The sequence below is a fragment of the Chrysoperla carnea genome, chromosome 2, assembly GCF_905475395.1.
Source record: "Chrysoperla carnea chromosome 2, inChrCarn1.1, whole genome shotgun sequence".
NCBI lineage: Eukaryota > Metazoa > Arthropoda > Insecta > Neuroptera > Chrysopidae > Chrysoperla > Chrysoperla carnea.
Window position 1 is genome coordinate 13,710,268 of NC_058338.1, and position 18,819 is coordinate 13,729,086.

General features: G+C 27.8%; 1 protein-coding gene across 1 annotated transcript; it reads right to left on the reverse strand.

Annotated features, from left to right (window-relative positions):
* Window positions 1-8,937: 8,937 nt before the first annotated feature.
* Window positions 8,938-10,019, reverse strand: LOC123291528. The gene is made up of 2 exons (XM_044871840.1): window positions 9,892-10,019; window positions 8,938-9,303 (listed from the first exon to the last, which is right to left on the reverse strand). Exons 1-2 carry the CDS (start codon window positions 9,967-9,969, stop codon window positions 8,938-8,940), a joined length of 444 nt encoding a protein of 147 aa, XP_044727775.1. The 5' UTR covers window positions 9,970-10,019.
* Between the last annotated feature and the right edge of the window lie 8,800 nt (window positions 10,020-18,819).

Consider the following 18,819-nt stretch of genomic DNA (forward strand, 5'->3'; position numbering starts at 1 on the left):
CACAATTTTAGATGCGTGTTCTCTAGCTCAAAATAGTTCAAGTTTTAATTTAAGTCACATGTTAATTTAGTACAGTTAAAGATGTTGCAAATAAAGGAAAATAAAAGAAACCGCTCGCATTTTGCTAAAACCTCATGGAATGTGTTTCTTAGGTATAAAGTAACGCATGAGTTAGTGACGGAAATGTTGAAATCTTTTAATAAACAATAAATTGTTAATTCAATGGTACAGTTAATGTTAAAGTTGACTTACAAAAATAATAAATAGGCAACTTGAATTACGTTATACATGAATAGTTTTCGATTAATTGGCAAACACTTAACATTTACGCTATACAAGTTGCCTACTTAATAATTTGGATCATTAACGATATGTATAAAATATATTTATTTATATTATTTGTATTGTTAATAGGCAACTTGAATTACGTTATACATGAATAGTTTTCGATTAATTGACAAACACTTAACATTTACGCTATACAAGTTGCATACTTATTAATTTGGATCATTAACGATATGTATAAAATATATTTATTTATATTATTTGTATTGTTAATAGGCAACTTGAATTACGTTATACATGAATATTTTTCGATTAATTGACAAACACTTAACATTTACGCTATACAAGTTGCCTACTTATTAATTTGGATCATTACGGATATATATAAAATATATTTATTTATATCATTTGTATTGTTATTAGGCAACTTGAATTACGTTATACATGAATAGTTTTCGATTAATTGACAAACACTTAACATTTACGCTATACAAGTTGCCTACTTATTAATTTGGATCATTAACGATATATATAAAATATATTTATTTATATCATTTGTATTGTTAATAGGCAACTTGAATTACGTTATACATGAATAGTTTTCGATTAATTGGCAAACACTTAACATTTACGCTATACAAATTGCCTACTTTTTAATTTGGATCATTAACGATAAATATAAAATATATTTATTTATATCATTTGTATTGTTAATAGGCAACTTGAATTACGTTATACATGAATTGTTTTCGATTAATTGACAAACACTTAACATTTACGCTATACAAGTTGCCTACTTATTAATTCGGATCATTAACGACATATATAAAATATATTTATTTATATCATTTGTATTGTTAATAGGCAACTTGAATTACGTTATACATTAATAGTTTTCGATTAATTGACAAACACTTAACATTTACGCTATACAAGTTGCCTACTTATTAATTTGGATCATTAACGATATATATAAAATATATTTATTTATATCATTTGTATTGTTAATAGGCAACTTGAATTACGTTAGACATGAATAGTTTTCGATTAATTGACAAACACTTAACATTTACGCTATACAAATTGCCTACTTATTAATTTGGATCATTAACGATATAGATAAAATATATTTATTTATATCATTTGTATTGTTAATAGGCAACTTGAATTACGTTATACATGAATAGTTTTCGATTAATTGACAAACACTTAACATTTACGCTATACAAGTTGCCTACTTATTAATTTGGATCATTAACGATATATATAAAATATATTTATTTATATCATTTGTATTGTTAATAGGCAACTTGAATTACGTTATACATGAATTGTTTTCGATTAATTGACAAACACTTAACATTTACGCTATACAAGTTGCGTACTTATTAATTTGGATCATTAACGATATGTATAAAATATATTTATTTATATTATTTGTATTGTTAATAGGCAACTTGAATTACGTTATACATGAATATTTTTCGATTAATTGACAAAAACTTAACATTTACGCTATACAAGTTGCCTACTTATTAATTTGGATCATTAACGATATATATAAAATATATTTATTTATATCATTTGTATTGTTATTAGGCAACTTGAATTACGTTATACATGAATAGTTTTCGATTAATTGACAAACACTTAACATTTACGCTATACAAGTTGCATACTTATTAATTTGGATCATTAACGATATGTATAAAATATATTTATTTATATTATTTGTATTGTTAATAGGCAACTTGAATTACGTTATACATGAATATTTTTCGATTAATTGACAAAAACTTAACATTTACGCTATACAAGTTGCGTACTTATTAATTTGGATCATTAACGATATGTATAAAATATATTTATTTATATTATTTGTATTGTTAATAGGCAACTTGAATTACGTTATACATGAATAGTTTTCGATTAATTGACAAACACTTAACATTTACGCTATACAAGTTGCATACTTATTAATTTGGATCATTAACGATATGTATAAAATATATTTATTTATATTATTTGTATTGTTAATAGGCAACTTGAATTACGTTATACATGAATATTTTTCGATTAATTGACAAACACTTAACATTTACGCTATACAAGTTGCCTACTTATTAATTTGGATCATTACGGATATATATAAAATATATTTATTTATATCATTTGTATTGTTATTAGGCAACTTGAATTACGTTATACATGAATAGTTTTCGATTAATTGACAAACACTTAACATTTACGCTATACAAGTTGCCTACTTATTAATTTGGATCATTAACGATATATATAAAATATATTTATTTATATCATTTGTATTGTTAATAGGCAACTTGAATTACGTTATACATGAATAGTTTTCGATTAATTGGCAAACACTTAACATTTACGCTATACAAATTGCCTACTTTTTAATTTGGATCATTAACGATAAATATAAAATATATTTATTTATATCATTTGTATTGTTAATAGGCAACTTGAATTACGTTATACATGAATTGTTTTCGATTAATTGACAAACACTTAACATTTACGCTATACAAGTTGCCTACTTATTAATTCGGATCATTAACGACATATATAAAATATATTTATTTATATCATTTGTATTGTTAATAGGCAACTTGAATTACGTTATACATTAATAGTTTTCGATTAATTGACAAACACTTAACATTTACGCTATACAAGTTGCCTACTTATTAATTTGGATCATTAACGATATATATAAAATATATTTATTTATATCATTTGTATTGTTAATAGGCAACTTGAATTACGTTAGACATGAATAGTTTTCGATTAATTGACAAACACTTAACATTTACGCTATACAAATTGCCTACTTATTAATTTGGATCATTAACGATATAGATAAAATATATTTATTTATATCATTTGTATTGTTAATAGGCAACTTGAATTACGTTATACATGAATAGTTTTCGATTAATTGACAAACACTTAACATTTACGCTATACAAGTTGCCTACTTATTAATTTGGATCATTAACGATATATATAAAATATATTTATTTATATCATTTGTATTGTTAATAGGCAACTTGAATTACGTTATACATGAATTGTTTTCGATTAATTGACAAACACTTAACATTTACGCTATACAAGTTGCGTACTTATTAATTTGGATCATTAACGATATGTATAAAATATATTTATTTATATTATTTGTATTGTTAATAGGCAACTTGAATTACGTTATACATGAATATTTTTCGATTAATTGACAAAAACTTAACATTTACGCTATACAAGTTGCCTACTTATTAATTTGGATCATTAACGATATATATAAAATATATTTATTTATATCATTTGTATTGTTATTAGGCAACTTGAATTACGTTATACATGAATAGTTTTCGATTAATTGACAAACACTTAACATTTACGCTATACAAGTTGCATACTTATTAATTTGGATCATTAACGATATGTATAAAATATATTTATTTATATTATTTGTATTGTTAATAGGCAACTTGAATTACGTTATACATGAATAGTTTTCGATTAATTGACAAACACTTAACATTTACGCTATACAAGTTGCATACTTATTAATTTGGATCATTAACGATATGTATAAAATATATTTATTTATATTATTTGTATTGTTAATAGGCAACTTGAATTACGTTATACATGAATAGTTTTCGATTAATTGGCAAACACTTAACATTTACGCTCTACAAGTTGCCTAATTATTAATTTGGATCATTAACGATATATATAAAATATATTTATTTATATCATTTGTATTGTTAATAGGCAACTTGAATTACGTTATACATGAATTGTTTTCGATTAATTGACAAACACTTAACATTTACGCTATACAAGTTGCCTACTTATTAATTTGGATCATTAACGATATATATAAAATATATTTATTTATATTATTTGTATTGTTTTTAAATAATCTAAATGTACCTATACGTTTATGTGTCTGTAAACTCTCTAGCGATCGCAATTTAAATACGGTTTGAATAAAATTTGGTATCAAGAAGGGTTTTGGTATTGGAAAGGTCAAGTTCGTTTTTTAACTTGAAGGAGTTACAAAGAAATAGTGCTACTCTTCAAAGATACAATGAAAATTTTTTAGAAATTGGACCTTGGAAGCTGAAACCACTACTAATAATCGTGCTTATGCTCTACGAAATGGCAAAGAAGTATGGAATATTAAAGAAGAAATATGCTGAATGCTGCAATAAGCAATACGGCGACTTTTTTGAACAAATTCTTGGAATCAATTTCAGTACTAAATACCTCAGTAACAAATTATTTTTGCACCTATGTAGACATGAAATTTTTTGCTTATTTTGATCTAGAGAACATGTAATTAAAAAAATGCCGTGCAATTTTGAAACACTCAATATATATCGTAGAATATTATATATCACAGATGTGAATACGAGAATGTAAACACTAATTGGCGTTAGGTACATAATGATGTTATCCACAAATATATCTGGAGTAAAACTACACAAATTGTTTACTAAAGAACGGATTTCGTGTTATAAGAAAACTAAAAAGCTAATGAAAACGGCTGAAAATGTCTAATAAGGTGTAAAGAGATCAGAGTATTAAACGTATATTATTCCGTGACACCATAATGAAACGAAATTTCTATGATTACTTTTGTGTGCTTTTTCGAATGAAAAAGGTAATTTTGGTAAGCAAAAAGTTTTAACTTTGACTCGATTGTTGAATTTATTTTCGTATTTTTGACAAATGGTTTTTGAGAAAGAAATTGACAATACAATTACACTCCATTTTTTTTAGTTCCATGATTTTTTTATGTGCCTTTTTTAGTATTGATAATGGTAAGTTTAGTAAGCAAGAAGTTTTAATATTTTTATTATGAAACCAAATTTTTACTCTTTTTTTTTTTGTGAAATGTTTGTGTGTTCTGTATACACCTACAGATACACCTAGATATAATTTGAGTCACTCACATAGAACAGGAGCCCCGACTTCTCAGTTAATTAATGAATTAGCATTATTATTAATCGTAATCACTCTTATATTGTATGTTTCTCATTGCTAGTTTGTTGACTGTCTAGGAAATTGAGGCAATAATAGAAATTTATTTCCATATTTCCTAGAGTTCACAGTTTTCCTATGTGATATTTTTCATCGAAATAAAAAGTCATATAAGTATCTAAACATTTGTCCAAACTGTCAGAGACAATTCATTTTCGGTTTGAAACTTTGAAAATATGTGCATTAAGTATCTTATTATGGTAATATCCATATCGTAACATAATGAAATTCGAAAATACACTTCGAAATATGAGGGACAAAAAATTACAAAGATTTTTTGGAATATAAGTAATAAATAATGTACCTACGCATTTAATATAAAAAGTGTAAGGGGCATCTAATACAAAAATTCAAGAAATTTTTTTAAAATTAAAATTAAAAAATATTTTGGTCTTTTGACATCAAAATTTAAAAAATAATATATTTAATAAATCCAGTAAAAAGACATAATCTGAAGATTTTTATGTAATTATTTGAAATTAGGATATTTAGCAATTATTTAAGATTATATAATTTCAGTTTTGATAAACTAAAAATTTATTTCAATAGTTTCAATAAAAGGTAATATTTTTGTAATATAAATCTGATCTTTACTTAGAACTATATATATTATGTTGAGATATAAATTTATCTTGTTAGTAGCGCGCTAATGAAATAGCCGCAAAGTTGTTATGCTTTTATGCTTGGTTTATTATTTTCAATTGGTTTATGTTAGATTGTTAACAGAATAATTGACCGATGCTATAAATATTTATTTTCTTTCTTTCTTTTTTCAAAATTTTCTTATGAGTGCTAAATTTAGAAATCAGAAAAATTTAACATACCTTAAGATTCTCAAATATAAAACTGCAATATATATTTTTTTTTTAAATACGTTTTTTCAACTGTCCAAAAAGCTTTTCGGCAGATAGTTAGTACACTCAAATGAAAATCACCAAAACACTTTACGCTATTACGATATCGAAAACACTTTATATACTTGTATACGGAAGAAAGTATTCAAACGTCTAAAGCTCTACACGCTCCGTTTATGAATGAAGGAACAAACTAACTCGAACGTTAGAAAGAAGATTTCATATATCAAACTATGTACTTACGAAAATGGTTTATAACGAATTGTTTGACCTGCGCAATTCTTTTTTAATCATTATTATATTGTTGTTATATTCAATTGTTGTTAGTTATACAGCAAGACAAGATACGTGGATTTTTCGGCATAGGAATTTTCGTAATTAATTATTTTTTATGTTTGTCCTTTTAAAGTATTTTTTTAAACCACTTCAGGAAAATTGTTTCTTCTTTAAGTTTTCAATTCATGTATACAGAATGTTTGGTAATTATTGGACCAAATTGCACGGCTCTCGGGCTAGAGCAACCTTAGAGCAGGCGGAACAAAAACGATTACACATACGCGGAAGCCAAGGCTCGCATCAAAAAAGGCTCTACGTTCGAATGTACAGACTGATTGAGTTGAAGATTATTTTCGAATCACAATCTAAACACATTTACAGAATCGATTTTTGAATCATCGCAATATTACATCAAACTTTGAATTGTTTCTTTCCTGACAAAATGAAAAATTTTTACGAAGATTATTGCGCTCAACTTTTTGATCCACTCTTTTTAATTTTGCACGATGATATCTGTGACATTGGTTAGGTGTGTGGCTGTCTTGGGGTGGGACACACTTAGACCATAGGATCCGTTGTGATACCGAAAATGGGTTGGCCCATCCCCGGCTACTACCCCATGAACCATTTGTAGCTGTTTAAGAACAGCAGGGTAGCTTTGACGTCGACGGACTTTAGGTCGGAGATGTCGTCAAAAAGAGACTGGCTCAGGTAATTCCATCTCCTCGTGGCAAGAGCTGGGCAGTGACAGAGAAGATGAGACATTGTCTCCGCCTCCTCACCACTGTGACAGCTCCTGCAGTAGTCGTGATAAATTTCCAGGCCCACGCGTTCAGCATGCCTGCCGCCCAACCAGTGTCCTGTAATAGCCGCAACAACCTTGCGAACAGAGGCCCTTGGAAGTGATATAAGATCTTGGAAGTGTCTGGCAGCATTGTGTCATTTCTAGCAAGCTCGTCGTCTTCGGAATGTTCCTGTGTCCCGGTACCCATACCAGGTTTGCATTAATTTGTTCCGCCAGCTCATTTATGGACGTACGGCAGTCCTATGCTATCTGTGACATTGGGTCGACAAAGTTAAACTTTGGCAAAACGCATTGCTCAAACAGCCGAACTACTTTAAGATTCGGAATCTGAAAAATAATTTATAAAATATAGAATATTTTGCAAGAAAATGCAATAAAACCAATTTTTATAAAATATATATCTAACTGTAAAAAATTGTTGTCGAAGCAGTTAAGAAATAAAAAATGTTAGGTAAACGATGTACATACGAATGAATTTTCCTAGAACATAGTCCTATATAACATTTAACAATACAAGCGTGCTTTATTAACTCCATTATAATAATCGTCATTACAAACGCATACGAAGTTGTTTCGTTATCGAATCTATCGCTATACACAAGATATCATCATATCATTATAAATAAATATAACCGAGCATTCAATATGAATATTCCAGTGCTTTTAGCATTTAACCTCTAAATAAATCTTGGGGATTTTACTGAAGGTTTTGGGAATATTTTTCAATTGGGAAATTTCTTCATAATTACATTGTTGGTTTGATTAAATTGCCTCCTTATTAATATTCTTTTTTAGGTGTTAATTCGTTAAAATTAAATTAAGTATATTTAGACGCCATGTTTTTTTTTCTGTACATGCGCAAATAGTTGTCTTTGGCTGATATTATTTAGTTTATGCTTACATCCATAGAGGGCACCACTAAATTTTATTTAAACTCTAAATAGAGTATCTATTAACTCAATAAATTGTCGTTTTTATTGAAGAATTATGGGAATATTCTTCAATTGACAATTCATTGTTGAAAATTTACGAGCTTATTTATTTTATTATTTTCATAATAACACTGTTGGTTTGATTAAATTGCCTCCTTATTAATATATTCTTGTTTAATTGTTAACTCGTTAAAATTAAATTAAGTATATTATTAGACGCCATGTTTTTTTTCTACTGCAGAAGCGCAGGATGATATTATTTTGTTCTTGATTACATTCATAGAGGATATCACTAAATTTTTTATTAAAACGCTAAATAGAGTACCTATCTCTTAACTCAATAGGGCTTTTCATTTTAAAATCACGATTCACATTTGTTTCGTACTAAATGATTTATAACCAATGTGATAAAATGAATAACAAATATCTTCTATCTTAGTCCTACTTATTGCTGTCAGTACGAAAAAATAAACTCTGCACTTGCGCTTATGACATGATGAAAAGGCCTATATGCCCCATTTCCACAGCTACTAAAATCAGCATGCAAATAGCAGTTTGTAATATTTCAAAAACAAAAGTATTTAAATTTCGTTAAAACTACTTTTATGTCATTAAACTCCATTTTATGCTACCGGATACATAATAAACACTTATTTTAAAAATTAATTATTTTTATTGAAATAATATTGTAAAAATTTTCAAATTTTCAAGACCAAGGACTTAAGTTTAAAATTTCAGACGCGGTAGTTTTATTTACGTTCTCCATATTAGAATTGTTTTCGCTAGATTTGCGATAATTTCTTGCATATATCAAACTATCGACAGTTAGTATAAAATCATTTTTACATAAACCAAGTGCACCATGTAGAGTTGCTGGATGTAAATCAGGAAATAATAAACTTAATCTTATAAAATTGTGATACTGTGATGTTGTACCATCATTGTTCATTGGTCCATCGGGAGTGGGTACATCACTTGTTTGAGTTTCAGTTGTTTTTGTTTGATCAGGAGTTCTCACCGTAAATTTTAATTTTGATATTGAATCCTCTTTATTTTCTTCCGTATTGGAATTCTAGAAATAAAATCAATCCAATCTTCAACAACATGATTATGTACGAGGTTTAAATTATATAAGTGTAATAAAAAAATTCGATTCATGAATATGAAATTCAATTTCTATTCATTCGATTGAATCGAAAATTTCTTACTCATTAATCAGACTTTATAATAAGGAAAAATTTAATTTAAATAATACTGCAGGAAATGAAGCATTTGACCAAGAAATTGACTCCTTGTCTTTGATTTTTATGTGAGCCGGTGGAAAATGTTTATCTGAGTGTGCCCTACTTCCGGACATCACATTCTCTCTATTTTACAGTAAAAAAAAACTATTGGATTTCATACTTTGGACAATTCAAAGCATTTTTGATCTTTGACATTTTTTACCTAGCTTCACCTTTTGGACAATTTTAAGTGTGTAGAATTCTCCAAAGTATAAAGTCATATATTTTTCACATCAAATTTTTGACCAAAACTACAACATAATTTTTCGGCAAAAAAGTTTCCAAACCCTGAAAAGGTGGAAATACCTTAGGCGTTCGAAAATTTTACTATAAGTTTTAGATTTACTTTTTTTAAATATTTTAAAAAAATTACTTACTCGATTTCTCTTATAATAGTCAAGAAGAATTGCATTAAATTCCGCAATTTGTTTTTTATCTTCAGAAAACGTAGACATTTTTAGCACTTTTGACAAAAAAAACTAATTATGCATAATCGACATTACGTATAGTAAACAAAGTTTAAATGACAAGAACAATATTGTGATTCAAAGTAATTTATTTTTTTTACAGTATAATCCTGCAATACAAAGTGTACCAACAAAGTTTGTGCTCCTTTACCTATAATAATGTATGTTATTTATAATAATAAATTCGCTAAGCATTTTATATTATAACTCTTTATTTCTTAGAAAAGTAATAATTAAAATGCTTCTATCTGTTTATGTTCATATAATGATAATATTTATAACATGAATATACGAAATATATCAAGGTATTCTAAGTTTAGTCTGCCCGTCTTTGATCACGATAACTCAAAAACGAAAAGAGAAGCTGAAATTTTTATAACGTGCTCAGAATAAAAAAAGTGAGGTAATATTGAAAAAAATTCTTACAAATCCGCTGTCTTGAAATACTAAAAACCGATAAAATTTAATGGAATGGATTATAAATAAATTGTATTTAATTTTATCGATTTCTAATTTCACGTTAATCAATTAATTAATCAATTTGATTCACTTATCCACCCCTACGCAATTTTTACAATTTGTTCATCTGATTTTTCTATTTTTAATCAGTTTATGCAATGCACATTACAAGACTGGTGTACCATTTGCGTATAAAAACAAAATAAGTATGTTAGTAATTAATACATTGCGTATAGATTTACTAATTTCTAAATCTCGAGGAACTTTTTCCAAATTAGTTTATAAATTATAAATATTTTCCGTGAAATTTTACGTTTTTTGTTCGTAACGCTGTAAAATAAATGTATCATAAACGTTCTTAAACACGCTAACATCTGTGCGTATAGTTTTCAAATAATATACGCATTCAACTCTTTAATATGACTACGTTAAAAAACAAAAAAGGTAATAAAACAAATAAAATTGATTTAGTTAAAAAAAAAAAGGTAATAAAATTTATTTATAACCAATGATACATAACGCTTGTAAGTTTTATCATGATCATTGCACACAAATTCTAGATAGAAGTTGAACAGTTATGGTTCCCTCATGGACAATCAACTGACGATATTGTATCTTATAACCCTACATATATATAGCTAAGAAACAACAATTCACTTTGGCAATACGTTGGTGTTGGTGGCTAAATAGTTAATATTATTGTACTTCTAAATAACTTTTTTTATTAAGAAATAAGAAAATACCGGATGTTCTAGAAAAAATGGTACGCCTATAGCCTTATAACTATATAGCCAACTGGACTATAAACATTATACGCCAGGCTGACCTAAGCAAGTGTCGTCAAAAGCTATCTTGTCTTCATAATGATGTATATTGCAAAGGGTGACACATGTCACCACAGTTCTTCAACTGTAGTGGCATGTGTCACCCTAGTCTTCTTTAGGAGTCTAGTATCTTCATACTAGACTCCTAAAACTACTCTAAAGGTAGCTTTCAGAGTAGTAAGTTAGTAATTAAAACTCTAAAAGCATACCTTTTTTAAATTCCATGTCATTTTTTTCTTCAATCGGTTTTCGTGGTTAATTGCATTTCTATTTTTTAATAATAATCATAATGGGGGGGTTTAACCTCCGTTTTTATGACATACGCATTTTTATTAGAAAATAAATTGATGGTAAAAAAACGGGTTTGCCATTAGTTGCAAACTAATTTCCAAACAAACACTGAATTTGTGTGAGCTGTGAGCCTTCCTTTAGAGATATTCCATTATGGTATGAAGCCCAGAGACGGATTACGAAAGTTTGCGCCTGTATGCAGTTTCAAAAATTAGCAAATCGAGTTGGTTGTTCGGGATAGTTCTCCGGCTCGAGCTATCATTGTTAAAAAACATACATTTATCACGAAAGTACTTTTCTAAATCACCATAATACATCGTTACTAACATACTAGCTCTATTTTCATCCACAAAGCATTCTCAAAGATTAAAATGAGAATCAAATATCGAACAAACAATATTTCAGGTATTCCCTGTACAAGAGGCAAATATTATTTGGATAATAACAATAAAAAAATTGTTCCGAATTGGCTATTTATTATTTATTTAAATATGAATTTATTCGTTTATTTGTATTTCTACTCACGAATATGTCATTTCAATATTTTTTGCTTGTTTTGAAAAATAAATAAAAGTGATTAACTGAAATTGCCCTACTTTAACCGATAATTTTAAGAAAAAAGTCGGTTCGTTAACTTAAAGGTACTTTAGAGGTTAGTAAACTTCTTAAAAGAGTTGCCTAAGGATTTAAAACTAAGTAAAATATGCATACTTATTTGAAATCGCGCGCTGACCACGATGCGGCGAACTGAAATTGGAATTATACTGGATATTTCCTTACCCTAACAAAAAACACTGCAAATGATTCCGCACAAACTTCTGTCCCCATTTTGTATGTTCTTTTGAATGTTTTTTTTTTTTTTGTGAAACTTGTGAACAATTTTTCCAAAAGATTTCTACTTTCGAACAAAACATGGTATAAGCCCCTCATACTCTGCAAAAAATTTGATAATTTTCTTTTTTTGAGTTTTTTCCCTTTGAAAAATTTTTTTGGCTTCTTAAACGAATACATAAAATTTTTGTTATAAAACCAAATTTAGACTGGCCCGTTTTCAACCTCTTGGAACTTTCATATGGAGTTGGTATGGCATTAGAATTCAAAATATACTATTCGGAGCACCCCAAAAATTTGCAAACTTCAACAATTACTTTTAATATTTTCGTAAAAAATCTCTGGGAACAAAAGTTGGAAAAACCACCCCCTTTCACTTTCTTAATAAAATTAGATGAGGTTTGTATGAGATTAGGCACTATAGAAAAACACCTCAAATCTTCATACCGACTGACAACATTCTAACTTCATCTTGAGGTTTTACGCTCGGAGAATGATCGAGGTTCTACTGTAATTGTTTAAGTATTATAATTGCAACAGCGTGTACTAAAAAACTAAGTCGGGTACTAATCCATACTTTTAATATTATAAATGCGAAAGTAAACTCTGTCTGTCTGTTACTCTTTCACGCCTAAACGGCTGAACGGATTTTGATGAAGTTTAGTAAGATAATAGATGATAACCTAGAAATGGCCATAGGCTTTAAATAATCACGCCATCGTTCTTAGGGGGTAGGCAGTAGGCAGATAACTAAATTGAGTTAGTGATTTTTAGTCGTTTTTGTTGGGACTTTTGCTCTTTCACGTCTAAACGGCTGAACAGATTTTGATGAAATTTAGTAAGGTAATAGATGGTTACCTAAAAACGGATATAAGATCAAAATGGTCACGTCATAGTACTTAGGGGGTAGGAAGTAGGCAGAAAACTGAATTGAGTTAGTGATTTTTTTATGGTTTTTGCTGGGAGTTTTGCTCTATCATGCCTAAACGGCTGAACGGATTTTGATGAAATTTAGTTAGGTGATAGATAGTAACCTAGAAAAGGATATGGGCTATTAATATTCATGCTATCGTACTTAAGGCGTAGGCAGTAGTGGGATAGTGGGACATTGTTGCAGGGGGACTTACAGCCGGGAGAAAACAAAAAAACTTATGAGGACGAAGTCGCGGGTAAAAGCTAGTCATATATAAAATATTGTAGTGGGAATACAGAATATACCAGGAGCTGCTGCCATCTGACATGGACTACAATACTGTGGTCCACCACAATATTGTGGTGAATATATCGATAAAGAAGAGAATATATAAATGTATTGATATAGTCTCTGCCTGTCTCTGTTTACAATAAAAACAATAGCATTAGTTTAAGAAAATAAATAGAGATGGCAGTGCATGTTCCACTCAGTGGATTAGAGCGACTCAAGCAACATTTATTTCCAATAAGTAGATTTATTAGAATGTTCAAGTAGTAAATTGTCTACATTTAACTTAAATTATGTCTACTTATTTGTTCGATCGTTGTTTATTTATTATTTACTAATCAATTATTTGTCATTAAGTTAGACCCCCATACTATTGATTTCCACTTTTTACTCCCTTAATTAATGTATTTTAAGGAATTATTGATTGTTCATTTATTATTAGCAATTGTTCGATTATACATATTTCACAGTATGTAATTAATTATTTATTTTTTTCATTAATTCAATTGCAGACGCTTTCAATATTTTATTGTACGTGCGTGCGTTGTCTATATGTCATCACCAATGTTTAAATGATAAGCGCGGGTTTATTGATATCATTATGTAGATTTATATTTTAAAATTTATGTCTTATATTATATCACCTTTGTATCATATTCTCTCTAAGAAAGTATATATTGTGTTTTATAAAGGAGCGTTCCAAAATTAACGCAAGATGTTCGAATCAGACGTTAATCTTGGTATACCCTTTATTAATACTATTATTATTATATAAAAACTTATTTTATATAAAAACTATAATAAGAATAGAAGAATCTCTGTAATTTTGTTTTATGAAAATGTACTTTTTTTTTTTGCTATAAATAAATAAAAAACGTTATATATTTTAAATGTTTTGTTTTTTAAATTTTCTACTCTATTTTTTCTTTCAGAACAAACTTATCAATTAATTTATTATTTAGTAAAGGTAAGTATTAACTTATATGATTATAAATTATTTGATTGTACATAATCCGAGTAGCTGAGTGGTTACAGCACTTGACTATGAAACCAAGGTATGATAGTTCGTATCCTGGTAGAGATAAAATTTTATTTTTATATTAAATGAATTTTTCCTGATGTTAACAATTTTCCACTCTTTTTATAGTTTTATTTATTAATTTAACCCCACCCTCTTGTTATAAATAACGTCAGTTATACATATGTCATAAATCACTATTCTGTCAGGGGGTGGGAATTTAAATTATCATAAATCATTCACTCTTTAAAAACATGTCATGCAGGTTCTGTTTAATATTCCTGAAATCAATTTAAAGGATAAAAGATAAAGGTAGGTATAATATTGAATATTAATCAGAAATATTGATAAAAATTATATTTTATTATATACATTTTATACATATTTCACCTAAAATAAAAAAGAATGCATGTATAATAATGATTATTTTAAACAATATAAAATCAATTTTCGGGATAACAACTTTTGTCATTTTTTCTAAATTAATAAAAATTAATATAAATAAATTAAAATCGTTATATATTTTAAAATTTGTTTGATTTTTATCTATCCCATTTTTCCTTTCAGAACAAAATTATTAATTAATTAATTATTTAGTAAAGGTAAGTATTAAGTTAATTGTATCATCCTATATAGAGCGGGTAGCTGTGTGAGTATAGCAGTGGCTTGTGAAACGAAGGTACGATGGTTCGTACCTATGTGGGGATAACATTTTTACTTTTAGATAAAATGCATTTTTCTTGATGTTAAAAATTTTCCACTCTTTTATAGTTTAAATTATTTATTTAACCCCACCCTCTTGTTATAAATAACGTCAATTATACATATGTCATAAATCACTATTTTGCCACTCTTTAAAATCATATTCTCCTATTACAAAATGTTAAAAAATTTGTATAAAATATTTTTTTATGCTAAAATTTGAAACTTTTTAATAGGAGAACATGTCCTATAGCTAACCTCCCTCATATTCTCGTATTACAAAATGTTAAAAAAATTTGTATAAAATAGCTTGTTATGTTAAAATTTGAAACGTTTTAATAGGAGAGCATGTCATATAGTTAATCTCACTCATATTCTCCTATTACAAAATATTAAAATTCTAAAATCAAAAAGTCGCTTGTTAAGACTAAAATTTGAAATTTTGTAATAGGAGAATATGTTATATATTTTATCCCATTTTTTTTATACATAAAACATATTCGCCTATTACAAAATATTAAAAAAATTCTTATTTTGCTTGAGCTCCGCGATCTTAGCACCTCATGTGCGGAATTTCGATTGACCAATTATACCATCTGAAAGGTCAGAAATTGGTCATAAAAGGTCAGTTGGTCTCATTAATTGGTCAGCATCAGAAAATTTTTTATTAAAGATTAAAGTTTTTCAAGGTCAATTAATAAGTTTAGCACCTCATTCGCAGAAAAAATAAAAAACTCCACCTATGCGCGATCGGGAAGCATTCGCTGATAATTGGTCAGCTAATATAAATAATTGGTCAGTTTAATTTAATATTAAAAAAAATTAAAAAAGTTGTCTCTGTCGTAACGCGCATGCTTTGAGTCGGATGGTTTATCAGGGCAGTGAGTACTTACGCACAGCTCTTCACTATAAACCAGACAGAGTAGGGGAAATATTTTTTTTATAATTTTTTACTTTTAAAAAAATGAATTTTTCCTTTTATTTAAATTTTTCACTCTTTTTATACCATGTATATATGAAATATACATAGTATATTAAGTTTAGTCCCAAGTTTGTAACGCTTAAAAATAATGATGTTAGTATAAAAATTTTGTCATAGGTGTTCGTAAAATCACCTAATTAGTCCATTTCCGGTTGTCCGTCCGTCCATCCGTCCGTCTGTGGACACGATAACTCAAAAACGAAAAAAGATATCGAGCTGAAATTTTTACAGCGTACTCAGGACGTAAAAAGTGAGGTCAAGTTCGTAAATGAGCATCATAGGTGAATTGGGTCTTGGGTCCGTAGGACCCATCTTGTAAACCGTTAGAGATAGAACAAAAGTTTAAATGTAAAATTTTTTTTCATAAACATCACTGTTTACTCGTGAGGGCGCCAATTAGGCGGAAATTTTATAATAGGTACTATACTTGATTATCAGTTATGTATGTGTCACATGTTTGTATGTGTAATGTGATAAATAAATCAACACTGACTATGCATGGTATTTCAACAATTAACTCAGTCAATTGTTTGTTTTCACTTGTATTATATATATTTGTACATATGTCACCTATAAAAAATTTGAATGAATAATAATAATGGTTATTTTATATAGTAAAAAATCAATTTTCGGGATAACGTTTTCAAATTAATATAAATAAATAAATATCGTTATATATTTTAAATTTTGTTTTATTTTATTCTATCCCATTTTTCCTTTCAGAACAAAATTATTAATTAACTAATTAATTTTTTTTTAGTAAAGGTACAAACAAATTCTTATAAAATATAGGTGAGATAAAGAAGTTGGATTGTAAATACGTAATATTCTTTTTGGATTTTCATTTTATTTTTGTGTGGTATTTGGTTTGTAAAAAAAAAGTTGATGCAAAAAAATTTTTTTAAGATGAAATTAATTATATGGAATTATGTGCAAGTAATTCGTAAATAGTTTTTATGTATTTTGATTTCATTTAAATAAAGTTGAAAACTCAGACCCTGTTTTTATTTTATTTTTCCCCATCTCTCTGTAGCTATACAATATTATTTCAGTTAAAAATAGGTAAGTATTTCGAACTTCACGATAGGTAAGTATTTCAAACTTCGTTTGCCATTTTTTTTGGTAATAATACTACTCAAAATTTTCCGAAAATGAGTTTTACTTTTTGTTATAATTTAAGAAAGTCGAAAATATTAATATAATTATTTATTAATAGGAATAACAGAGCCCTAATGGTATAATGGTTAGCGTATCTGACTTCGAATAAATAGTACCTTGGTTCGAAACTAGGTGAAGACATATATTAAAAAAAAGTTCATTAAATCTTTTAAGCAAAATCTGATTTTTATTTTCATTTTTTTTCAAATTTCCACCACAGCATGTTTGCCTAGTAAATGACGAAAAAATTAGTTTTTTTTCGTTCAAAAACTTCAATTTTTTTTACATTTCTACTAGGAGAACATCAAGGACGGACGGAATAAGTAGTACCTGATAGCAAGGTAATTGTTGTCACCTCGTAAGTCAGAAAGTTAGTGGTCTGCACACCCGTGTTTGGTGAGTGTGACCTCTAGTGGGCAGACCAATAACTTTCTGCCAAAATAAAATTTTAGACTTTCGGGGTGAAAACACTTACTCACCTTTCTAATTATCAGGAACTACTAATTCCCATTTATGTTCTCCTAGTACAAATGTTGAAAAAATTGAAAATTTTTTCGAAATTATATTATTTTTTGAATATAAAATTAAACTGACCAATTATTTATATTAGCTGACCAATTATCAGCGAATGCTGCCCGATCGCGCATAGGTGGAGTTTTTTCAATCTATAATAAAAAATTTTCTGATGCTGACCAATTAATGAGACCAACTGACCTTTTATGACCAATTTCTGACCTTTCAGATGGTATAATTGGTCAATCGAAATTCCGCACATGAGGTGCTAAGATCGCGGAGCTTTTTGCTTGCTTTTTTTGTAACTTCTAAAAATTTATTCTTGTTAAATGAAATTTTATAAGATTTTGTAATAGGAGAATATGTTATTTCACAAAAAAAAAAAAAAAAAAACAATTTTGTTAACCCCACCTTCCTACTTATGTCATAAATCACTCTTCTGCCAGGGGGTGGGAATTAAAATAACATAAAATATGCCTCTTTATCATAACAATTATCTAAAAAAAATGGCATTATCTCGGCATAATAACTTAAAAAATCTTATTCGAGACATTGATAGATACGAACCGGGGTACTCACTAACCAAAGGCGACTGAGCTAGAAACTACTCCACCTTTAACATATTATTTTAGTCAATATTTGAATATAAATACCTTTTACACTCACCTTTATTTAATAAACCTGTTTTCTTAAATTTAGCATTTATTTTTAAACTTACCTATAAATGAATAATGGTAATAATATTTTATTAAAAATGTATGTTCTGTTTAATATTCCTGAAATCGATGTAAAGGATAAAGGTAGGTGTAATTTTGAATAATAATAATTAAACCAGAAAAATTGATAAAAACGATATTTT